Genomic DNA, 27,018 nt, shown 5'->3' with positions numbered 1-27,018 from the left:
CTTTATATAAAACGCCATATAGAATGTACAATTTCATTAGGTATACGATGTGAGACTGAGAGTGCTGCTGTGTGTATACCTGGTGTACATAAATAGTTCTTGCCATTAAATTGTGTGCACCTCATGAACATTCATTTGCAATTTAAACTTTGTCTGTACAACTTGCAATAGGTTTAGAAGAGTGCACATGAGCTGATTTGATACAACAGACTAAAGCATCCAGGCACTGGAGAGAACATTTTTAGATAGTGCTGAAGCTGCTATTAAGATAACTGTTTTCAATCACTCTGTCTGCTTTTCCACTGAGCAGATAAAAGCTGTGATTGCTCTTCAATATCGCTGCTCACTGCTCACAATCACGCATTACAAAAGTCCAACCCAATCAAATTTGATCCGTTATATTTATTTTAGAATGATGAAAATGACACGCTCAAGTCAACAGAGGAAGAAGAGTAAAAATGTTTTATGCTCTTTAAAATTTTATAAGTTGCTCTCTGTTCTAGCTAGAATTTTTTGAACTCGATCAAATTTCATTAAAAAAAGCAAAAAAAAAAAACATTTATTTTTATGTTCTCAGGCTATGGACTCAGTTTTTTTGTTTGACAACCTATGTTAAACTGCAAAACCTCGTAAGTCTAAAAATTCGAAAAAATATTATTAATGCAAACAATTCAGAAAATTCAGAGCTATCTTTTAGTATATTCAGCTTAACAATGTTGTTCTGAACATTTTTCAGAAATGACAAAATTCAAACACTCGTATTGATAGATCCCATACAAAAACAAGAAACACAACATTTTGTTTTTTGATTTCTGAAAAACTTGCAAAAACGACTTACGAGGTTTTGTAGTTTAACCGTCGATATGAAAGCTTATTATTTCACCTTTCATATGAAGTATCAATCTCATTTCAAAGATGCCTACAAGAGAAGTTAGAATTTTTTAAAGTCAACCATGTCGAATTTCCAGACTGAGATTACGATACTTCCCACACTGATGGCTGTTCATGATCAACAGATCTCCACTGGTGTTTTGAGGTTTTTCGCAAGTTTCTTGATTTAACATTGTGTAGCTTGTAGTTAGTCTACCGTTATGTGTGATATACCAAATGAAAGGTAATTGTATCAGAATGCTCATAAAAGTTTAATAAAATTTCTATCTGCTCTTGGTCAAAAGTTATAACCTGTTGAATTCTAAAATTTTATTTAACCGTTATCTCAAAATTTTGTTTACTAAAATGATTGAAACTTCGCACACATATAGTCGTAGTCATAATCTATCATTACTCCATATATTTTATTCCTGTATCTATTACAGAAAAAAAGATAAAAATAAAAAAAACGATGAAAATCGGTTAAAAACGGTCAAAAAACGTGTTTTTTAAAAACTTGTTTCTTCCGTTATTTAGTCAAAACTCAATAAACGATTCCAAGTTTTTGCACATGTATGCATAAGGCGAAAACCTACATATCCTATAAGATTTGAACGCTCCAAAAAAAAGCTAAAAATCAAGAACTACCCAAAAAATACCCCTAAAAAACAAGGTTTTTTCAAAAATTCATATTTCGAAACGCAGAGTGTTGGAAAAAAATTCGTATCAGACGCTTAATTTTTTTGTCCCTCATTTTTAACCTGGCATCTTTAGAATTGTCAAAAAAATTTTCTTTACCCAAAATCATCATTTTGTCATAGCCCCAACACGTGTACAATGTTCAAACAAAACCTTATAGCTTAGTTTCAAAATTTTTTTAGAATTTTTTCTTAAATGCAGTTGTTCTTAAATTAGTCTCATCTATCTATAACAAAAAAAATTAACTCTCTACAACTTTGCGTTTAGATTTTAGCCCAAATTTCATCTTTCCGTTTTACCCCTGTTTACCCTATTAAATGACGGAATTTTTAAAAATCCTTCATTTGGATTAAGCTTTAGGTTATTATCTATTAAATAAGCTATAGAAGATTTTTGTATCTCTATTACATAGTTTATTTTTAATTTTGAATTGAAATTTTTTGCCGCACTGCGGAAGTGCGAGAGTCTAACGTTAGAAAATGGCGTCACTTTTTTGTGGTGGCTGCCATTGTTCATCGATTTATAAGACGTTATCACGTCAAAAGTGATTAAAAATAGCAGCTATTAATAACTGTTTTTTATATGCTGTTCACTGCTATCACTGCTCTTTAAAAATCGCTCTATTTTTAAAATCTCAAAATCAGATGACTGAAATGTCAAAATATTAAAGCACCGCCCAAACAAATTTTTCACACTTTGATATTCGTACGAGCCGTTATTTTACCCTCTCCTGATTGACCAACTTGAACCTTTGAAAATTATTTAATCAACTTCGGAAACGGATATTGCTTTTTGCACCTCGTAAGGCAGTCTCTTTCGCTCCTTGATCAAACTTTCTTCTTGTTTATCATTCCTTGAAGATCCGATCCGCCCCTGGGTAGCTCTTTAAACATAGGTTATTTATATTTTTTTTTTATTTTATAACATGGTTAAAAATGAAAGTGCCTTCAATTTTCCAAAGCATAGATAACTTGGTACTTTCGAAAGGTCTTTCGTTTTTCTTTTTTTTTTCTGCTTTATCTTTGTAAAGAATCCGCCAAAGTTACAGCGCCGCCACATATCGCTTGGGGTCTGAACTCCTGTGGCCTTATGAGTCTGGGCTGGTGCTGGCAGTTTGTTAGCGGAATATCAAAAAAGCAAATAACAAAACACCCACTCGAGAGGATTGGAAAGAGAATGCGAGCCTAGATCCATGTCTTGATTTATAGCTTGAATGTCAAGTAAAATGGTACAAAGCGGCTGCGGCGGTGATGGTTGTGATGGTGGCTAGGAGATCTATTCTCATAACAACAAATAAAAAAAAGTAAAAAAAATCCAAAGATAGATAAAAGCTTGAATATATGGTGTAGAGCATGCTCCAATCGGAAACAGGTATATCATCAAACAATCGCGTTTACCGTTAGATTTACCTGCATATATGAATGTGTATATGTGAAATATACTGAACACAATATTGATGTTCGCTTCATCAACACTGAATCGTGTCAGCTCACAGGGTCTGGCTTTTGTGAAGCAAAGAAAAAAAAAAAATAGCACCATTCAACAACGTGTGTCCTCAAATGGATAACTGCATATGGATTGGTTAAGGAGATAAAGAAAGTCTCTCTATACAAAGCATCGCACACACAGAATCTATAGAGCGCGCCTCGGGATGGAAAATTCGTATTTCATTTGAAAAAAAAAGGAGTTAGATTCACAAAAACGGATAGTTGATAGCTGATTTATATGGAAAAAGTGAAGAAATATAAAATTGAACGACTTCTGGTTGGCGGTCGGCGCAACGACAGCGGCGGCGGCAACAACGACTGAGTTGGGCTATATAACGAAAGTGGCTGACGGACTACATTTTCTTTTATATGGAATTTTATTGCCTCAGGGCAATAAATCTGTGTTTTTTTTTTGATAATCTAGAAATTGATTGAATCCTATTCGGGTATTGTTATTAAATGGTGACGGTGAAAGTGGAGGTGGTTTGACTTTTTTTTTGTGTATTTCACAGAACAGTTTTTTTTTAAGTGCTAATGTGAAATCATATATATATTAAATAGGGTAATTTCCTAACAAAAATGTATTGAAAAAAAAAATTCTAAAAAAAAGCCTCAACAATATCTTAGAATTAAAATTGAATAAAACTAAAAGCAAATCCAGCTTATTTCAAATGAAATTCTGTAGAAAAACAATTTCAATGAATTTTTTGGATAAATTTCTATATATATTTAAATATATTTCTATATATTTAATAGACCGGAGCTCCAGAGCAAAAATAGAACAAATTCGTTCAAGAGCTTTTATTGCTGATTATGATTCCTTGGCATAAAAGAATACTCCAGCCAAAAGTGCTACTAAATCCATTGGTGCATTTTTGAGAAAACGGCAACACTGGTCGGTTTTCAGTTTTTTGGATTTAACTCGAAAACCAAGCTTAACCTTCCGAAGGCAAGGCTTTTTTTCTACGTGAATAACATCATCATTGTACATAATTATTATTTTTTTGATGAATTAAAAAATAAAAACTTTCAACAACATTTAGACAAATTAACTAACTGACTTCAATATAATTCAGTTCTAGAACTTTCGATAGAAAATTACAAAAACAGAACCAAAAGAATATACCCTTTCACAAGAGGTGGGGTGATGGGTAACCCCACTTGCCTTCGGAAGGTTAACTTTGAAATGGTTCAAAGATACTTTTCATAGCAAATTAAATTTTCTGTCAAGTTAAGATGGTTAAAAAATTTTAAAAATTATTTCTTACTAAAATTCTAACCTAAAATCAAAGAAAAAAAAAGAGAAAAAATTGACTACTTTATTTTTTTTTACTAAATCAAGGGGCATTTTGTGTATGTAGCCGGTACGTCCAAACTTTGTACTAATGAAATAAAGAAGAAGTAAAATCCTTTCATAATATGCAATTTTTAAAAATTTGCACTTTTTCTAAATTTTTGACTTTTTTAGTTAAAAGCAAGTTTTTAAAACTCGATAAAATCGTATTAATTGGTAACTTTTAGACTTTTAAAGTAAACATACTTCAAGGGATTGATTTAATATAAACTAAATATGACAAACAAAAAAATCTATTTGCATCCTTATGGCCTTGTGTACAATTTTTTATAAATACGGATCGAATGGATGGACGGAGAGCCATTAGCTTTGGTCTATTGCAAAGAAGAACATTTAATACCAACTCTTTTACTGTTTTCAATGGCCAGAAAAACAATTCTTGTAAAATCAGCGACCAACGAAAAGTTTCTCTTGAAAAACGAAAAAAATACTCAAATGAGCTTTAAACAAAATAGCCCAGGTAAATTAGTAACTCAAATTTCGCGGACAAATAAAATGAGGCCTTTATCGTAAATGTAACCATCCCATTTATCTGGATCAGTTAAAACTAAATAAAATAATAGAAGATTTTATTTGATCCCAAAGAAACAAAAAAAAAAAAAACATGATGAAAAAGCCAACGTCACAAGTCCCAAAACTTTTTTTATCTGCGGACAAATCAATTCTCTACGATGTCGCGTTTAGATTTTAGCCAAAACTTCACCTTTCCGTTTTACCCCTGTTTACCCTATTAAATGACGGAATTTTTAAAAATTCTTCATTTAGATTAAGCTTTAGATTTATTATCTTTCAAATTAGCTGTAGGAGATTTTTGTATCTCTAATAGTTTATTTTTAATTTTGAATTGAATTTTTTTGCCGCACTGCGAAAGTGCGAGAGTGTAACGCTAGAAAATGGCATCACTTTTTTGTGGTGGCTGCCATGGTTCATCGATTTATAAGACGTTATTAGCAGTTCGTACCGACTCTTTTGCATTACAAAACAAATGTTTCTGTTAAATTTGGCCAAATTTTTGCTTTTTTTTGTATTAAATACAGTTATTTTACTTGTAATTATTACAAAAAAAATAACAAATATTGAAATTTAGAAAATATGCCGAAGATAGTCTCTAGCGGAATGGCCCTTTTGATTAAAATTTTTTGTTTGAAAATCATTATTAATGGTGCCTGCCATAGAACCGCTTTTTTCAATTTGATTTCAACAAAATTTCAACTAAAATTACAATTAAATTAAAAATTGCATTTATATAAGTTTAATAAAAATCAGAAGTTAAGTAATTTTTGGATTTTTAAAAAAGTTTTGATTTTTTTTTTTTTTTTTTGAAAATCAAATTTTCGAAAACGGTTCTAGATGTTGATTAGTGATTTCTACAAAATGGCATATATAACAATTTTATTTTTAAACATTTTTTCTAAAAAATTATTTATAAAAAAATAGTTTTTAAAAAAACGGCTCTAACGATTTTGAATTTTTTTTTTCTAAAAATGTATCTTAAGATATCAAATAAAACTGCATACTTGTTTTGGAGGGCAATTTGATTTCAGATTTTGTTTTATTCAGAATTTTTTTTTTTACTTTTTTTTTAAATTTAAAATGTAAAAAAGAATTAAAAATTTATTAAAAAAAAAAATAATTAAAAAAAAAAATTATTAAAAAAAACTAAATTTTTTAATCTAAAAATAAAAAAATAGTTAGATTATTTCTATTAGGAACCGTTCTATGTACGTAGCTTTTTTTTCAAAAATTTTCAAAATTTTTTAAAAATAAAAAAAAAATTGGTATGCTTTTCTTAAGAAATAATTGTTCGACATATAAAACGAAAAAAAAAAAATAATTAACCTGTTAAAAAAAATGATTTTTCAGAAAGAAAAAAAATTCAACAAAAAGGGTTTTGAAATTTTGTATACATTTATGTTGCATGCCAACATTTTGGTCCTAAAAATTAAATTTCAATTCAACAATCGTCGAAAACACATAACTACCAAATTTGAACTAGATCGATTCAGTGGTTTGGGCTATAACCTTTTTTTTAGGTGAGACTAGTATACGAACCCAGACCTCTGACGTCATAGTAAATCACACTTATCATTGCACCACGAAGTACTACTGGTTCAATAGGACAGTGCTAATTAAAATTCTTTGGTTTCAAAGTTTTTTTACTTGCTCTATAGGGCAAGTATTGGTTTCGTGTAGAAAAAAAAAGTTGAGGTTTTAATCAAAACCAACATTACGATAATGGAGAAGATCAAAAAAGTGGTTTTCGTCATGCCGTCCGTCGGTCTGTGCGTCTGTGCGTCTGTACGTCCATCTGTACATCGAGCTAGGGCCTAAACGGATGGATGGATTTGCTTGAAACTTGGTACAGATGACTTTTACGTAATTCCCTAGACCCGTTTTTTTTATTTATTTAATATCTCCGTTTTAACGCATATCTCCCATATAACGTTTTCGAGGTATTGCAAATTTCTCGAAAACGGCTCTAACGATTTTGATTAAATTTAGTGTACGTAATACTATTACTGATTCTAACAAAACTGCGTTTTTAGTTTTTCTCAAAAAATGCGGAGAACGGAAATATGGCGTTGCCGTTTTTCAAAAATTGACATATTTTTAAAGTTCATAAATTTCATCAAAGCATACGTCAATTTTATTCAAAATTTATAGACATAATTTTGAACTGGCGAATGTAAAAAAAATTGAAAAGAAGTTTTTGAAAAAAAATTTTTAAAAGGTTTTTGAAAAAAATAAATTTAAATGTAATTTTTTTAACTTTCATTTTTTTTTTTGTATTTTTTCTCGACACTAAACAAAATCTTAAATTTCCAATAGATATTTAAGATAACGATGCTTTGAACTACAAGAGCAAGTACGTGCGACCCAGTCGTGCATTTTATTTTTTCTGATGAACTTTAACTTATGCAACAATATTTACAGAACTTACATAAAAAATCAAAACTAATCTAGACTTCTAATAAAGACAATTTCTTATTCATAAAGGTAAGAATAGAATACAAAATTTGAACTATAAACTGGACTAAAAATAGACAGCAATGCGGAGTTTATTCAAAAAAATATTCTCCAATTTGTTTGTCACGAAATCTTTGTTTTTATGCAGACCCTTTGTTTTTATAAGAACCCTTTATTCACTCAACTATTGAATATTTAGATAGTTTTTCAGGAATTTCTTCATTGGTAATGTTTTTCAGGACAGAAAAAAAAATTGTTTTAAATTGTGAAATAAACTCTCAAAAAAAAAAATAAGAAAAAAATACAACGAACAATTTGTATTTCTCCAAATTCAAAACAAAAAAACAAAATCACAAGAATGAATTTATGTTAATTGGACAATTTGATTGCAAAGTCAATAAAATTAAATAAAATAAAAAACAAAAACATCGAACCAATCACATTAAAAGAAATAAAAGCAAATGAAGAAATAAACAAATCACGATTTTTTAAAATAGATCAAACTAAATACAATCATGTCCCTTGTTCAAGAAAAAGAAGAAAAAAAAAAAAACAAACCAACCTTCTAAAAGGCACCCATTGAATAACATAGAAAAGGTATCTAAATCTATATCTTTGTATCTGGTTGCAATAAAGTAAGATACGAATGCAGTAAATTTCTTCTTAAAGAAGAATACACTTCAACAGATGACTGACAACTAAAAAAAAAATGAAAAAAAAAAAAAAAAAAACAGGTTAAAGATAGATTCAATACAAGGTAAACTTAAAAGAAGAAGAAGAAAAAAAATCTCATCAAAAATGGGTCAATCTCAATGATATCCTCTTTTCTAAGACTCGTATAAGAGTTCCACATCATTTGGTCTTTTCTATCACATTTCAATGAATTTTTTATCTATCTATCTGTATCCAACATGTGGTAAAAAAGTGTATCAAATGTATTATCTACTATTACAAAACTTCAAGTATCATCTTCAATTTGTAAAAGTAATTAGAATCTCAATGTAAAAAATAAAAAAATAACTACATCCTCATTTTTCACAAAAAAAAAAAAAAATCATAGGTAACCACATAGCTATATGAATAAAGTATCTATAGATACAAGTTTTATACTTTTTGAAATTTATACGGAAAACGGAACAATCCGCCCTAGATAACAATGATAGAAAAAAAATGGAAAACCACAATATTTTTTGGGATGCTTTCAAAGTTTGTTTTTTTTTTTTTTGTTTATTTTTATTTTTATTTATGCAAAAACAATTGCAAATAGCCTTGAACTTTTAAGAGGATCTCAATATTTTAGGTGACCATCTGTATTTAATATCGATGGAAAATATAGACCAGTGCCGAAGCCTTCAAAAACATTAAAAAGTAAGAAAAAATCATAGTAGGATGAAATCCGATGGAAAAGGAGGTGAATATGATAAAAATGAAAGGTAAAATAAATTACGGGCGAGCCGAGTTCGGGAAGTGGATGGGTTGAGTTTTTCATGGTACAAAATGGTATAAATCTCGATTTCCGGCAAAACTACAAGCCGTATGAAAAAAAGTTGTATAGCAAAGTTGTAGGTGATAAAAAGATCTACAACTTTTATGCTAACAATTTTTTCACATATCCCCAAAATTTATGTGAAAAATTCAAAAAACCAAATTTTTGGTTTTTTATTTTTATCTTTTTCAAAAAATGTTTTTTTTTTTATACGAAATTTGGTGAAAACCAACCGTGTTGTGTCCCAAACACAAAGTAATTTAATTGATTTAAAATATTTATTTTTTAACCTTATTATAACTTAATATAAAAAAAAAACACCCTAATTTTCAATCGAAAACTCACGTGTCAAAAAAATCGGTAGGCAATTTGTTTATTAAAATCTCTATTTTCTTATGATTTAAACAAAAATTTAAATTAGTATACCATAGTGCATGTTCTCGGAAAATGAAAAAAATGAAAAAAGCTAAAATTCAAAATTTTTTTATCATTATGTACAATTTTGGCCGATTTGTTAAAATTTACACGTTTATCACTCAAAAACTGTAAGATTTTATGTAACATTGATAAATGTTACGGTTTTTGAGTAATTAAAGTGTAAATGTTAACAAATCGGCCAAAACTGTAAAAAATAATTTAAAAAAAATTCGAATTTAAGTTTTTTGTATTTATTGAGCACTATCTGATGGTATCCTTTTTTTTACAAAACAAATTTAAGCCTTGGTGAAAAAATAAATAAATTGTGTGGTTTAAGTACTAAGTTGTATGGAGAACAAAATTTAAAAATGCATTTTTCTCGGAATGAATGGACTTGTGCTATTTTTCCCCTGGACCCTTCATTTTCTTTTCGTATTGACACAAGTGTACACACAATTTTAATATGTTGCCGAAAAGCATCGATAAATTCATGTCAATGTCAGTTGTATTGGCACTAGTAGAGTTGAACGGTTAAAAGGTATTGAAACTTTTCGTTTTTAATATTTTCCAACAATGAAGTCAAACTGATAATGTGAATGAAAATGCAAATAAAAGGAAATAAAATAAAAATAAATAAACAGGGGGAACAGTAAAGGAAGAGTATAGGTAGAGCCAGGAGGAAGAAATGAAAAAGATATTCTTCGGAAGTAATTTAAAACATTTTCTAAAGTAGAGGTAGTGAAGATCCAACGAAGATTTACGATGGGAAATTGCCGTTAATTTGGATTGGGACAAAAAAATGCTTTCAAAACATTTTGAAGTCCTATTTTAAGCTTGCCTTCATAACATTTCAACTTAGTCAAAAATTAAAACTGCCGAATTATTTGACTGACCATCTTCCTCTACAAAATCGACAAGATTTTTGGATCCAGGTGTCATACATAAATTAATTTGACCTGATAACAGTTAAGCACAGTTGAATTGTCCAACTTTAGATAGTGAAACAACAGTAATTTTAAATTTCCAATTTTGTATAATTAGGAAATCTAGAACACATTTCACAAATTAGAACCTCAGGTTTTTATTTTTTTAAACTAACCAAATTGTTCCCATATTGAGAGACAAATTTAACAATAAAAACACCAACAAGCGACTTAAAAAGCTTATATCGTAGGTCTCATAAGGAAACCTCGTAACTCCACTTTTTTTCAAAAATGACTTTTGAATGCCATTCTTTAGAAAATATGTCAGCGGAGAAACCCAGAAAATTTGGGGTCATTCCAAACACTCTAAATAGACTTAAGTTCAAATTTTGCACAGCGCGTTTCTTCCCAACAAGTCTGTTGTTTGTTTACTCTTTCGTCTCTCCTGTAAAATTTTGATTTTGGGAGTTACGAGGAGTTAGGAGAACTAGACCTTGTTGAAATATCAAAAATATCAGGAATGATTAAAACATCGTTTGGTTCCAAAAAGCACTCAAAAACAAATTCGAGTCCGTGATCAAGATGTTGGGTTAGAATTTGCCAGAATAGATAAGTAGCCTTTCTGATACAAAATTTCCAAAAAAAAAAACTACCACAGTGTCCACATAATTCAAAGAAAAATTTAAGGGAAATAAATTAATTCGCTTTGAGATCATTGAAATTTCAAAAAAAAAAAAAAAAAATAAATTTAAAAAAAAAATCCAAAAATTATAAGTTTAGGTACCTACTTAAAATTTTTGGTACAAATTTTTTTGTGAAATCGGCTGATTGGTTTACGAGAAAGTCAGAAATCAAAAAACTGTTTTTATGGCGGGTTTCGAAAAAAATATATTTTTTTTTCCAAAGTAGGACTTTATATCGTTGCTGTTAAAGAAAACCAGCATAACTAAAAAATCCAGTTTTTTTTAGTTGTTAATTCCAGTATACTGCGAACAATACATTCTTAAAGGATTTGCATCCTATCATGCAGCTGATAAATAGTTAAGATAGGGTAAGTATTTTAGTTTCGTGTCAAAAATATTTTCAAAGTTTTGGTCCAAATTAATATTACTATGATAAAGACGTCCGAAAGAGTGGTTTGGGTACACATGATTTTTATAGAATTTTGAAAGTTGTTTTGTTTTTGTGCTTTTATATTTTTTTGAAATTAACCGATTTTGATTTAATTTTACACATTTAATATTGAAAGCAATTGGAATAAAACTTCATTTTCATATTTTTTGTTTTGTTTTAAAATCAAATAACAAAAAAACCATTAGAGATGTTTTTGAGAAAATTTTTTTCCACTTTTTTCGATTTCTCTATTTTTATAATGTTATGCACCATTGTTATCTAAAGTTTGATTTTATATCAAATCCCAAACTTGCCCCCTATAATACCTATATGCTTTGGTGTGATGGCCTCTCACGACAGAAGTTTTTTTCAGGGGCACTGCTTTTTACGGGAAAATGACAAGCAAAGTTCGGAGTTGGCAGACAATTTTAGACAACCTTGCATTTTTGCAAACTTTTTGCACTCACACAGAAATGGTTGAGTGAACATTGTCCCTTCATTGAAAATAAATATTAATGATTGCAACGAATAAAAATCAATTGTTGAATTTTGTTTGAATTCATAAATATAAGAAATATTTATCACGATAGCTTTTCCGTCCACAAATTTGCTTGGTCGAATTGCAACACGAAAAATGACCACTTATATCAAATTTGAAATAAATTTTCTTCATCTTCAATTCGTTTAGGTAATCAAATTCTCCTATTTGAAAATCATCAAAAACTATTTAACTTATGAAGAAATTTTTACGATTATCAGTATTGCAACAGAAATAACAAATATATTTCCTAGGTTCATTTGAATATGTTTAATGCAGCTGAACTGAAAAAAAAAAAACAACAAGAAAATGCAAGAAGTTGAAAGAGGAAGCTTTAGCTATGTTAAGCAAACGAATTATGAAAAAAAAAAAAACAACGTTAAATTATGGTCCTACCTATTTCCTACTGAATCCAACAGAAATTGATGAAAAATGTCAATAAAAAACTCCCAAGACAATAACACAGACATTTTGAATGTAATTTGGCTCTAAGACATTGTTTACATCAACTGTTAATGCCAATCAATTGTCTTGTTTATTATATTTCTGTCTTTCTTTGGCTAAATGTCAAAAGTGCACAATGGTCACCCTATCTATCTCATCTGATTTGACAATTTCCCCTTATCCCTCTCTTTTTACCCTTCTCCATCTTTGAATTGAAGAACAACACAATAAAAAAAAAAAAAAGTAAACAAAAACGTTGAAACAAATATATCGACAGTTCGAAAGCTTTTTTTTTTAATTTTTTTTTTATGATTTAATGTGAGAGAAAAAACTTACCTTTTCACATCTGACATACTTGGCATCGGTGGCAATGACTCTTGTTGCCCTCATCCGTGTAGATGTCATAATAATAATAAAAAAAATCAAAGAAAAATTGAGGTTATTCCAATAAATAACAAGAAACTATAGAACAACTATCACTTCATTTATCTATCATTTAGATAAAATTTATAAAATCAGCACTTATTGAGACTGCGAATAGGTATAATTATTTTCTCAAAAAAAAAAAAAAGACAAATAATTCAATTTTATTTATCAAAGAACAAACATTTTGATGATGGCGATAATTATTATGATGACACAATAAAACCGTTTGTCTTATCTTATTTTTTTTTTTTTTTTATAATTTTTATTTCTTTTCTATGCAACTTTGATTCACTGCCAAAAATGAATAACAACACAAATAAGGGTTGTTTTTTGACACTACCCTAATTCAGATGTCAATTTTGACAAATTGAAAACCTTTAATTTCCATTTCATTTCGAATTTTTCAAATAAGAAGAAGATAAATAAAAAAAAAAAAACAACGACAATCATTAAAATGAAACCAAATTTGTATTTTGTACACACGATCTGAATACGGAAAGAGCCGGCTTTTAAAAATGGCTAAATACGCCACTCCAAGTAGCAAACCATCGGACAAAACTAACTAAATGCGCGGAGAAATTACAATTCATTCGGCGGAATACAGAATAGGGAACGTTTAAGTTTTTTTTCTGTTTTTTTTTTTAGTATGGTTTTTCTTTCGAATTCGAATGGAATTAAACTTTCATGTTGTTGTTGTTGTTTTTGTTGTTGGTGATAGTAGTAGTTGTTGAGTTAAGTTAAGTGTTGGTGAACATAGAGAAAGAAGCAGATCACTAAATACAAAAAATACTAAAAACAGAAAGAGGTTTCAAGTGAGAGGCGCATTGCGCCCAACAAATCGCGTTTGCGTTCTCAACAAATGCGATCAATTGCCAAAGAAGAGGTAAAATTGTTATGCGCAACCCGCAAAAAAGTTTTTCCATTCAATTCGTGTATTTTTCTCTCTCTCTCTTTTACTATTTGTGTCTGTCTCTGATGAAAATGTCAGTACAGTACTGTGTAAAGATTGACCGCATTTTAAAATCTTGTTCTTAAAACCTCGCATCTTAAAATCTCGCATTATGAAATCTTTTTTATCGAAATCTCGCAATTTCAAAATCTCGTTTACCAAAATCTCGCAACATTAAAATCTCGCAAACTAAAATCTCGAAATTTATAATCTCGCATTGAAATAAAATATTTATTAATTCGCGCGCGCGACATGATATTGCTAGCTTAGGAAAGCCCAGAATCTACCTCTTCTGTTTTTTCGTTTTGTTTTGAAGAGATAAATAGAAAAGGAAAAGGTTTGTTAACTGTCAGGCGCCTATGCCAGTTTTTTTATAGTGTTTAGGGTCAACTGTAAAATGTTGGAGTCAAAAGGACTTAATGCATATGAATTTGTTGTATTCGACCTTCTCTTTTCATTTAATCTGTTGCTTATACATTTTGCTGCAAAAAAAGCAATTTAAATTTAAGATACTTTACGCTCTAAACTAATTCTTCTAATGCGAGATTTTGATATAGCAAGAATTTAATGAACTTGCGAGATTTTTTCTAAAATGCGAGATTTTAATATGCAGGATTTTGAAAATGCGAGATTTTGTTATGTGAGATGTTAAAACTGCGAAATTTTGCTTTGGGTTTTAAGGTATCTAGGGGAAGTAAATAAGTCTTTTGAAAATTAATTTGCGAAATATGGTGCAGTTTTTTAACAAACAAGAAATTTCTTAAAACGTTCAGTTTCATCTTCAACACAATCAAATTACACTGGCTTAAAACTGATAATGTTTTCAAAATTGGAATTTCATCAAAATTCCTTCGAAAGACGATTGTTTATTATTGTGCCGCTGTCTTGCTTTAGCCAGAAAGATTACTTTGAAACACTTCTTTAATAACATTAACGAAATTTCAGTTTCGACGATGAACTTGGTTTTGTTTCACATGAATACAATTTGTATCGGCAATTAATTTTGCAGAGGAATTAAAGCTGAAACACAATCACGCTTTGCCGTCGATTTCAACTATAGGAAATCTGTGTATCCTCACAATGACGCTTTTCTTACGTACGCTTTTTTTGACAAACGTAAGGAAACGTAAGAAAGCGAGCAAAAGTTCAACCAGACTGAACTTTTGCTCGCTTTCTGACATTAAACAGACATAGTTACAGTCACCCACATTATTATTGCGCCAAATGTGAATAAAATAAATTGCACGACTGGGGTCGCACGTACTTGCTCTCATGCTTAAAGTAACTATAATGTTAAAGCTTTTTATTCAAGAAATTTAAAATTTGATATTTTGAAGAAATTTCATAAGTAGTATAAAAAAATTAAATCGGTTTTTATAATTAATTAAACTCCGTCATACATTATCTTAAAAAAAAAAAAAACAAATATGCCATTTTATTTCTTGTATAAAAAGGTATTTTTAGAAAAAAATTTTCGAAAATTGTAGGAGCCGTTTTTTAAAAAAATAATTTTTTATATATAAAAATGTTTTAACATTTTTCAAAAAAAAAGTTGGTATGCCATTTTGAAGAAATAATTAATTTACACATAAAAACTAAATTTCAAAATTTTTCATTGATCCGTTTTCAAAAAATTGATTTTTCAAAAAAAATTTTGAAATATTTTTTAAAAAACCAAAAATGCGTTTTTTGAAAATTTTCTAAAATTTTAATATTATCTTTAGTTACACACTTTTGTATAAAAATTTTCATTTAAATCGGGTTAATTTTGTACGAGATATTCAGAAACGAAAAAAAACCGTTCTATGACAGGTACCGTTAATAACGGTACAAAAAATATTTTTTTCAAAAAATTTTAATCAAAATCGTTAGAGCCGTTTTTGAAAAAAATTAACTTTTCTATTTCCGTTATATGGCAGGTACCGTTAGTTTTGGTCATAAAAAAAAAATTTCAATTTCCCCTCTAGGGAATCACCAAAAACTGCTAACTACCAAGTTTGAAGAAAATCACTTCACTCGTTTAGGCTGCAGCTCCAGATAGAGACAGACACACAGACAGACAGACAGACAGACAGACAGACAGACAGACAGACAGACAGACAGACAGACAGACAGACAGACAGACAGACAGACAGACAGACAGACAGACAGACAGACAGACAGACAGACAGACAGACAGACAGACAGACAGACAGACAGACAGACAGACAGACAGACAGACAGACAGACAGACAGACAGACAGACAGACAGACAGACAGACAGACAGACAGACAGACAGACAGACAGACAGACAGACAGACAGACAGACAGACAGACAGACAGACAGACAGACAGACAGACAGACAGACAGACAGACAGACAGACAGACAGACAGACAGACAGACAGACAGACAGACAGACAGACAGACAGACAGACAGACAGACAGACAGACAGACAGACAGAATTGCCGGACCCACTTTTTTGGCATTCTCCATCATCGTAATGTCATGTAAAATTGTTATCTCGAGTTCGATTTTTTTTACGAATCCTAAACTTGCCCTAAACGCAAGTAAAAAAATAAATTATATTCAGAATATCGAAAAAGTGTTTATAGGACCTTGTCACAAATGTGACAAATGACGCATTTAATTTATTTTGAATTCTTTCACTTTTAAATTACCGACGAAAATGCCCAATAAACGGATGAACGACAAGAAGCATAAAGAAAATTTGTTATTTTTAAATTAGTATTTTTTTCAAATGACATTTTATAAAATAAAACAAAAACAAATTTCCTGTTTAATATGTTTCAAATACATTAATTAAAAACTCAAAACTTTGAGCTTAACATTTTTGCACGAGGAGGAACTTCCTGACAAAGTTTGAGCAAAATCTAAAATGAGACAACAATTTCGATTGAACGATTTCATACGGAATGACATATTTTTCATTCCAAAAATATTCATTTTGTTTTTCATATTATCGTTCTGATCGCTAATTCGATGGTTAATGTTACAATGTATTTATATGAAAAAATATCGTTTCTGTGTAAGGTTGGAAATATTTCAATATAACCTTTTAAACGGGCCTTGTCAGCTAGATGATTTTGTTTATGTTGTAAAGTAACACGTGCAACAGCTATATGTTCAAAACAAGTGATATTGAATCAAAATTAAAATGGAATTTGTATTGATTTCAATTTTATATAAAGAGAAAATGAATTGTGGAATGTTGGCATCTTAATGGATCCGTAAAATATTCTAAAAAAATGTAAGAACTAGATGAGTTTTAAAAAGCTATTCGTTAATTTTTTTTTCACAGCACTGTAACAACTCTGGTGTATACTTTTATGTGTTTTTTTTTTCTTGTTATCATGGTTGATTCTCAGTTCTCTTGTACATTTTTCGTGGTTTAAATGGCCCGTTTTTCGTTGTAGTTAAGTCTTTGCTGCTCGTCTGCTTTCTCACAGAATATTAAAATAAAAAAAAATAAAAACATCAAGAAAAGAGAGAGAAAGAGAAATGATCATTAGATTGCAACAATAACAAAAAAATAAACCAACAAAAACAACGATTGAAATGGAAATTTGTGACGAACGATGACAGCAGTGTTTCCTTTTAACCAGGAAAAAGGTTGTAACTTTTTTTTAGTTAAGGGGCATTTTTGTAGAAGGTCTCTCAATACTCAAATCTACCAAACTCTGTAAACTGAACTCTATAATTTTCGAACGATCATAGTTCGACTCGTGAATCGTGTTCATGTTGGTAGAACGGCAAAGAGTTTGCTTTGCAACAAACGAAAAGAGGGGCGGCGAGTACTGAAATAACGAATGTCTAGTTATTTGTAACGCTTTTTTTTTCGATGCTGAAATGGGGTCCGCATGGCTGGGTGTTTTAATGAACCTCTTGTCGCGCAATATTAAGTTAGTTTACTTTTTTAAAGCTTTTTTTTTTTTGAATTTTTCATTGAAAGGTTTATGGAGTTGGTGTAATCTAATGGGTCTATTATAAAAAATAAGAGAGAGAGACAGGGAGTAACGAATTAACTCAAAAAAAAAAAAAAAGAAAAAAAACTTGATTGCGGAAAATATGCAAATTTACAGAAAAGTTGATTGCGTTGCCATCACTTGCCATAACCAAGAGTGTTTAACAAAGCAATTTGATGAGTAAAGTTATCATCGGTTTGTGATTTATGACTTTAAAGAGCTTTTTGATGGAAATGTTTGAAGCAATTTAATTTTTTTTTAGTTCAAAATTAAAAAAAAAAATTTACTCGAATTTTAGAAACTGAAAAATAAATAAAATGCACGACTGGGGTCTCACAGACTTGCTCTTAAGGTAAAAGTAACTCTAATTGAACAAAATTAGTTTTAATAATTAATTAAAAACCGTTTTAAATTATTTTTTCACAAAACTAAGTATGCCATTTGAATTCTTGTATATAAGAGAATTTTTAGAAAAAAAAAAAAATTTCGAAAATTTTTAGAGCCGTTTTCAATATTTTTCAAAAATAAAGTTGGAACGCCATTTTTAAGAAAATATTATTTAATACATAAAAACTTAGTTTCAATAAAATTCATCAACCCATTTTCAAAAAATTGATTTTTCAAAAAAAAAAAAAAAAATTGAAATATTTTTTAAAAATCCAAAAATGTGTTTTTTGGAACAGACAGACAGAATTGCCGGACCCACTTTTTTGGCATTCTTTATCATCATAATGTCATGTAAAATTGTTATTTGGAGTTCGATTTTTTTTGCGAATCATCGTAGTAAAAATTGGATTCCCCAATATTATCGACTTCCTGGCAACGCTGCTGATTGCAAGTCACTTTTTCCTTTAACCGGATAAGAGAACTAAAAACACAAACAAAAAAAAAAAATAACAAGGATCGCGTGCAACTTGAGACAATCTTATATAGTCACATGCTAATGTGATGCGGGTCAAAGTAAAACCAGTTAAATAGGTGAACGTTAAATGATGATGATGATAAGTAGGTCATTTTGAGAGTTCGATTTATTATTATCTGATACTAGAATTGTGGATTCTTATATATACCTAGAATATCTTTTGTCTTTTTAATTGAAAGGGGAAACTAAGATTGTGGGATTGCGGAAATAGATATGAATGTTTAAGTTAATATGTATCTTTTGCGTCATATTGATTTCTTTGGTTTGACATTTTTATTGTTATTAAAAAACAATGAATAGGTAAATAGCAATATTGGTTAGTTAAATTTGTTTAAAATGAAATTTAAAACTTTGAACTTATAGGTAATATGTATACATTTTGTGTGGTCGAGTTCGATAGTAATAATGTTTCTATTTTTTTATTCGTGGGCATTTTTTTTTTGTTTTTTTGTTTTGTTTTTTTGTTTTTTTGCTGTTATGAAAATGAAAGACTATTTTTTATTGTTCGATATTGTAACAATTAAGTTGCGTTGTATTCATTGAAAAAAGTTCTGAATTTGGTTAAATTGAACCACTACGCTAGCTCAGTAAACTTTAAATTTTTGGAACTAAATTAGCATCGGAAAAACCGATCCAGTTTTTATCCGCTTTTTCTTATCCGCTGCGTATAAAAATCGTGTAATCTAACGAGCCTCGATGTTAAAGCAATGTTGGAAAAAAAACACAATTACATATATGTGGTCCATAACAGATAACACTGTGTTACAAAAATGAGGTTTTAAAATATACGCGAGCGGAGACCTATCACGTTTTGTAGAGCTAGTCGCACTGATTACGAAACTGTATTTAAAAAGTCCCAAACACCCCCAAAATCTGGAGTTAGGGGCAAAAAACGGTTTTTTTTAACTTCACCCATTGAAACAAATCTAGCTTCGTCAAATTTTTACCCATTTTTGATATTTTTTTTCAGTTTCTGTTAGGGATAAATATAAATTTTCAACAATGTATAAAACATGTAACTCGGTTAAACCACCTAGAATTTATAAGCTGTCAAAGTTCAAAAATTCCATTTTTTTCGTCATTTATCCAATTTCGACTTCAAATTAAAGTATATATTTTCACAACAACATGCTGCTTTAAAACTATATTGGCTTAGAAAAAAAAATTTTACGATTTCAACCCAGATACAGAAATTCGAACTTTTAGGTATAGAACAAAAATGTTGTTTTGGCACGTAGTAGGATAACTTGGGCGCCAGGATTTGATAACGGGTTTTTGTAGAGGAGTTCAATACAAACATTTTTTTCTTTGAAAGGGGGGTCTATCTCCCCCCGTTTAGGTGGGAGGGGCAGTTTTCTAAAAAAAAAATTATCAAAATAATAAAAAATTATTCAAAAACAACGGCAACACTTACAGTAATAATTGATACCATTTCCGAAAGGCAAAATTGTACATTTAGTTCTAATTTTTAAATCAATATATTACAACCAATAGTTTTTGAAATAATCAATTTCAAAGTTAAAGATATGCGCAAAAAAAAATTTTTTTAAACTCATTTTATACTATTTTTGTCCAGACTGTGAATTTTAATTAAAAAAATTACTCACACAGAAAACTGCCTCAATTGATTCCTTATCGAACAGTGAAAACTTTATGTTTCTATGTCTCCTAGTTTTTGAGAAAAATTTTTTTGCCCCTAACTCCAGATTTTGGGGGTGTTAGGGACTTTTTAAATACGGTTTCGTAATCAGTGCGACTAGCTCTACAAAACGTAAAAGGTCTCCGCCCGCGTATATTTTGAGTGTTACACCGTGTAATTGATAATAATTTAATTTGGCGGAGGATCTCGAAATTCTGTAATTTGAAATTCGAACTGACCTAATTTGCGAAATTATCTCATTTAGGCTATACTTAAAACAGGCTTAATACAAAAAAAACTACTATATTTTGACCCAAGAAGAATGGGCGGTTTCGTCTCATCGCACAGTTGTGCTTTTGATGCCTTTTGGCGTCAAAACTTTTTAACGGCAATTTTCTGACGAAAAATTATAAAATTTGTTACCTACACGAGAAAACGAAAAAATTTCCAACTTCGTTTTATTAAAAAATGGAGCACAAAAAAAGCGTTTAAATAGAATTTTATTTTTCAAAATAGTAGATTATATAAACTAAGCATTTTAAATTTATGTCAAAAAGAAGCTCGATCTTGGATCTTTCAAAACTTAAAAAAGTTTTAAGATTAAACAAAATCCAAAAAATGCCAAATTAATAAAAAGTTATTTCTTGGATTTTTTTAATAAGCATAATTTTAACATCTCCTGTATTTATCGTCAAACAAAAATTGAATGTAAACAGGGGCGTAAAGTCCCTTAGGGCAAACGGGGCAGCGTCCCGGGGCCCAGGCCGACCCCAGGGCCCCAAATGGAGACAATGCAGAGAAGGAAACTGTTAGCTTGAATTGAGTTACGAAGTAAATTAAAATGAATTTGAATCACTTCGGATATCTACAAGAAAGACAAATTATGTCATTCAGTGTAATGTAAAATGCATTGGTAGCCACACAATATATATTGATTTGATAAAAAGGTTACCCCAGGGGCCCCAAAAAAATAAACTGCTTTTTTAAAAGAAAAAATTATAATTTTATCTTAGGGCCCCAAAAATATTACTTGAAAAATCTTTCCAACCACAAATAATGCATTAGGGGCCCCAAAAAAGCAAAAAACAACTTTAGACCAGGGAGGCCCCTTTGCTTCGGGGCGTCAAAAAAAAAATTAAATTAAAGAAAATTGTTTTTTAAAATAAATTACATTTGTTGATGGATTACTAAATATTAGGAGCCCCAACAAATATGACTTCGGGGCTCCAAGAATATTATATGAAGGGTCCCAAAAAATAATTTTTCAGGAACCCCGTTACTTGAGAGCCAATCAAATATTAATTTGGGGGCCTCAAAATCTATTACTAAGGAGTCCAAAAATATTTATCAAATTTTCTGATGGCATGACAAATATTATTTGAGGATCCTCAAAAGCTATTACTTCAGTGGTTCAAAACAATCAAATGGAAAATTAAATATCAATTCAGGGGCCCCAACATAAATACACCAGGGCCCAAAATAAAAACATTACGTTATTGGTGGCATTCCGAATATTACTTCAGAACAGAGGCCCAAATACCTATTAATTCTTGGCTCCAAAAAAATTATATTATATTTTAGGGGCCTCTAAGCACTTTATTTTGAGGCCCCAAAAATAATTTTTCAGGGGCCCCAAAATAAAAAAATTACGTCTGATAATGGAAAATCAAATACCTATGTATTTATTACTTCAGAACAGAGGCCCCAAGAACTATCAATTCTAAGCTAAAATTTTTTTTATTTAAGGGGTCTCTAAATATTTAATTTTGGGGGCCCCTAGTACAAGTATTTGCTACTTTTATAATAGTAATTTTAAGTAAGTATAGCAAAGTGCATTACGAACATATTAAAACATTAAAATAAACCTAAAAATAAATAAGCCATACAAAAAAAATATATGGCGTATACGTACTTTTGTTTTTGTATCTAAGCGGCCCCCAAATATCAAAGGAGCCCCAAAATTTAGTCTTGCCCCGGGGCCCCGGCGATTCAACGTACGTCACTGAATGTAAATATAATATATACAATATACTTTGCTAAAAGATTTTAATATATAGGTAAATTCCAATCCGAAGTAAAATAAAAAATCTATGACTTCATGCATTTGCGATTATATTTTTCCTTTCTTTAATTTTTCTTAAGTGCATAAGTATCTCGTGCAGCGAAAACTCTATTAGTTAGTTTTAGTATTTCTATACATATATAATTTTATATAATTTTACTAAGTAAGAAACTTTTTATTTCAATTTTTTTTTTCTAAAATTGTAAAAATCAATGTAAGATACTTCTACGTACAAAATATTAAAAACATATTTAAAAAAAAAAAATTTTTTTTCAATTAAATTTTTTAAGAGGCATTTTTGCTAATTTACTAATTTTTAATATGGCTTGAAATTTTGTGAAAAAAAAAATATACATTTAGATTTTTTTTTTGTTTAGATTACAATTTCAATAATTTTTTTATGAAGAAAATAACTTTCTGACCTTTTTTCTAGATTCACCTTTGTTAACCCTACTTTTTAAATTTAATAATATTTTTTTTTACACCTCAAAAGCCTTGCCAAAATTAAGGGTTTAAGTGTGGCAAACAAATTTTGCTTCAAATAACTAAATATTTAATTGCGGTGTTTTGTAGTAAAATTGTCAAAACTTCTTTAAATGACCCGCATAAGAGTTCGATTTTTTAAAACTTTCTTGTTAAGGGGGGAAATCCCTCTGGAAATCTTTATTTTTGCATTAATTTTTTTTACCTAATTAATTCATTTATCAACCAAAGAAACTATTTTGAGTGGTCTAAGCTTTGAATGAAGCCTCAAAAGCTCTTAGAAGTCCCGAAATCCATGGCCTCCGAACCTACCACAGTACGAAAACGAAAACTTTAAACGCTTTTTCCTCGAAACGCGTTTTTTTCCGCGCCGTGCAACGTAACTCAAAAACTAATGAAGCTATCGACTTGAAGTTCAATAAAATTTTTACAATAAATATTTTTTTTTAATAATTTGTTTATAAAAAAACATTGAGTTTTTTCGTTTTTTTGGTATCTAATTTTTATTTTACAATTTTTTTTATAATAAATTCTATATTGGAACCGAAAATTAAAAAATTTTGAATTATTTTCGGAAATGTTAAGTATTAAAAACCTTTTCTTAATATTTTAAAATTTATTCATTTATAAAACAAAATTTAATATGCATTCAAAGAATGACAAATTACTAAGGTATGTAATCAAATAATTTTTCAAGAAGATGATTTTACAGAATTAAAAAAATTAAAAAAGGATTTGCAAAGCGCGCGCTTTTTAACATTTTCCAAACTCTTTTTTAATTTTTTGCAGAATTTTGAAAAACAGAATTATGAAAAGCAGAATTTTTAAAAACAGAATTTTGAAAAACAGAATTTTGAAAAGCAGAATTTTGAAAGCAGAATTTTGTAAAGTAGAGTTTTGAAAGCAGAATTTTGACAAAAGAATTTCGACCCCAACCCAAAAAAATATCTTTTTTGATTAGAGCCGCCATTTTTTTTTTTGTACTTCAAAAAAATTGTATCAATACTTCATAGTGTCAATAATATCACATACTTTTCCAAATTTCAATAAATGCTTTCAGTTTTCCAAAAAAAATTATTGAAGTAAAAATTTTGTTTTTTTTTTTTTTTTAGTTCAAATTAAAAAAGAATTGAATATTCCATAAATATTGTAAGCATAGAAATTATTCAAATCGTTTAAATAATTTTTGTTTGTCTTTCCATAATTTAAGAGACCAATTCATATTTCCTCCTCATTCTTTCGTCCAATCAAAATTTAATAATTGTCCAAATGATTGCCCACATTACCAGAAGAACACAAAAAGTCTACAAACATTGACAATACTGATGGTGTTGATAATTAAATAATGCTGAGCATACAACGAATAAATTAGGTATTCCCTTTTTTTTTTGTCATCTCTTCAACATCATCACATTGCATGAAATGATAAAAATTTGTATATTTCTATCCTTCGCTGAAAAAATCTCAGAGGAATTTATTTTGCAAATGAATCTCTCAAATAAATTTGTATCTTAAGGATGTGTTAATGTCCCTGCAGGCTAACGAAGAAGTATCTTTTCATTTCTTTCTTTCTCTCACTCTCTCTCTCGCTCTCTCCAGCATGACAAAAATATCATGGAAACTTTAACAAATCATCGTGAAAATCATCATCATCATCCACAGCAGCCAGTGAAGGCATCCATTTAGAAAAAAAAGAAGAAAAAATAAAACAAGACACGAAAAATAATTACTCAGGATGGCTAAAATTGCCTTTGGAATTAGGGTTAACGAGCAAAAGTAAAAGTTAAAAGTTCGTGCACTATGGCGGCGGGCCGCGGCGCTCGCTGGCGTTGCTAAGATAAATCTTTGGATTTCATATGACGTGTGTGCTCGTTCAGTTGAAACAGCATCAGGAAGGAGTTTCTACATTTCCCATATAACTATGCCAACTCACAAAGGGAACAAAAAATATTATAACATAGAAAGAAAGAAATGAACATTATGGAAATGTTACTTGCGAGTGCAAGAGCGGATCTATAGGGACTTGAGGTGGATTCGTGTCTTTTTGAAAACATGAACTACATTAATAGCCTTGGACGTAATACGAGCACCGACTGTAAGTTTTGGTGCCTCAAGACCAGAGTTGTACAAATATCCATTGAAAAACAATGCATTTGATATAAAAAAAAAAATATTTATTACAACTGAAAAAAAATTACATTAAAAAAAAACGAAAAAATTATTGCAAGTAAAAAAAATGTATTGCTAATAAAAAAATTTCTCCATTAAAAAAAAAAAAAAAAAATAAATGCAAAATGTTTTCATGAAATATTTTTTTTTAATATTCGTCGAATTTCTTATTAATTTTGACTATTTGGCCTTACATTCGGTTCAATATTACATATAGTTGAAATAGCTTATGTAAGGCCAAAATAGTCAAAATTGAAAAGAAATTTGACGAATATAAAAAGAAAAAATATTAATAATGAATACATTCATTTTGCATTGAATTTTTTTTTTCAGTGCAGAAAATTTTTTATTTGCAATAATTTTTTTTTGTAATGCAAAATATTTTTCAGTTGCAATAACATTTTTTTTTTAATTTTTTTTTTTTTTTTTTAATGCAAATTTTTTTTTCAGTTGCAAAAGTTTGTTTTTTTTTTTTTATTTGCAATGAAAAACAAACGCATAAAAAAAATGTTTGTTTTACATTACTGCTCAAGATAAGAGTCGTCCTCCAATTGTTTGGAATATCACAATTATCTCATTTCCCCTCCTCAATTTAACTCACAAAATCCGTCCCTGACTTAAAGGATGCTCATTCATCCGGTCGACAACGTTCTTTCATTTCTTTAGATACTTTCTATTTAAAACTGTACCTGCAACGGAAATGCAAAACTTTCTGTGTCTCTACTTCTGTAATAAATCTACTTCTGCAACTATGATAAATAACGGCAACTTGCAATAACAAAAAAAAAATAATAATAAAACAAAAGAAAAGAAAACCAACAAAGTTCATGTAATATGAAAAGTTGCAATGTAGCATCATGTAAGGTACTCTGCTCATATTTCTATTCTCATTCCATTCAAATATATTTTTAAATTAACAACAAAACAAAAAAAAAAAAATAATTTAAACTTACCCGGCCATACAGTTGTTCATCGTTGCGAGCTCGCCTGCGAGTAGGCGCACGAATTACTGCCGACTCCATACTATTCCTTATTTGTTGTTGTTTTTTTTTTTTTTTTTTGGTTGTTGTCTATGCTATACGATCCAAAACATTTGCGATGACAAAATAAGATCCACAAAGAGGAGGTAAACAAAAAATTACGATCTGTTGTTTTGAATTTACGATATTACTTTTACGTTGTGGAAGTTATATGTATTTTAACCGTCAAATGTATTGCATATTTTTATGAGTTTTTATTTTGTTGTTTACATTTAGGCATAATTTCATCTTATTATTCTAGTGATTGTGACAGTTACAATAATTATCATTTTGAATTTTAGTTATACATTATATGCAATTTTTGTTGTTGTTGTTTAATTTTTAGGCAGAATACATATTTTTTTTTTTTACAAATGTGTGCGTTGTGTTACAATTAAGGCATCTTAGTTAATTGATATCTGAAATGAGATAAAAATAAAAATAAGCTTACTTCCAGTCATTAAAAAAAAATGCCTTCTAAATGTTTTCAGAAAAATCCTTTAAGTTTACAGCCAAAACCAAAAAGTTATAATTCGGAAGTATTTTTATTCTTTCATTAAAAATCTTTTCAACCAAAGGCTTTTTTTATATTTGTTCCTTTTAAGGGGGAAAACCCTCTGGATTTTTTTTATTTTTGCATTATAAGTTTTTTGCCTAAAAAAAATGATTTATCAACCGAAGAAACTATTTTAGTGGTCTTAGCCTTAAATGAAGCCTCAAAAGTCTCCAGATAGTCCTGAAACCCAAGCGTTCCGAGCCTACCACAGTACAAAAATGAAAACTTTAAACGAATTTTTCTCGAAACACGTTTTTTTCCGCGCCGTGCAACGTAACTCAAGATCTAATGAAGCTATCGACTTGAAATAAAATGCAAATTACTCGTTAACTCATTGGTCATTGCATGAACCTAAAAGTTTAATATAATTTTCAGAATAAATATTTTTTTTACAATTTGTTTATAAAAAAACATTGTGTTTTTTCGTTTTTTTGGTCTCTAATTTTTATTTTACACTTTTTTTTTGCTAAATTTAGGTTCATGCAATGCATATAAATATGTTTAATTGGAAAAAAGTTTCTCTTTTGAT

The 27,018-nt window shown here is 29.4% G+C and overlaps 1 protein-coding gene across 7 annotated transcripts in view; it reads right to left on the bottom strand.

Annotated features, from left to right (window-relative positions):
* The window catches only part of LOC129905836 (mitogen-activated protein kinase-binding protein 1), a 438,084-nt gene that overhangs the window by 107,713 nt on the left and 303,353 nt on the right, over positions 1-27,018 (bottom strand). For 6 of the 7 annotated variants that reach the window (XM_055981427.1, XM_055981432.1, XM_055981430.1 and 3 more), the window contains one exon: positions 25,868-26,352. In XM_055981427.1, the coding sequence (XP_055837402.1) occupies positions 25,868-25,936 (69 nt within the window). In that variant the 5' untranslated portion in view covers positions 25,937-26,352. Of the gene's footprint in view, positions 1-12,634; positions 12,841-25,867; positions 26,353-27,018 lie in introns of those variants that run through there. The other variant, XM_055981429.1, reaches the window with a different exon arrangement.

Source organism: Episyrphus balteatus, chromosome 1 (genome assembly GCF_945859705.1).
Source record: "Episyrphus balteatus chromosome 1, idEpiBalt1.1, whole genome shotgun sequence".
Lineage (NCBI taxonomy): Eukaryota > Metazoa > Arthropoda > Insecta > Diptera > Syrphidae > Episyrphus > Episyrphus balteatus.
Note: the sequence above shows the minus strand (reverse complement) of the source record. Positions and strands in the feature narration are given on the sequence as shown.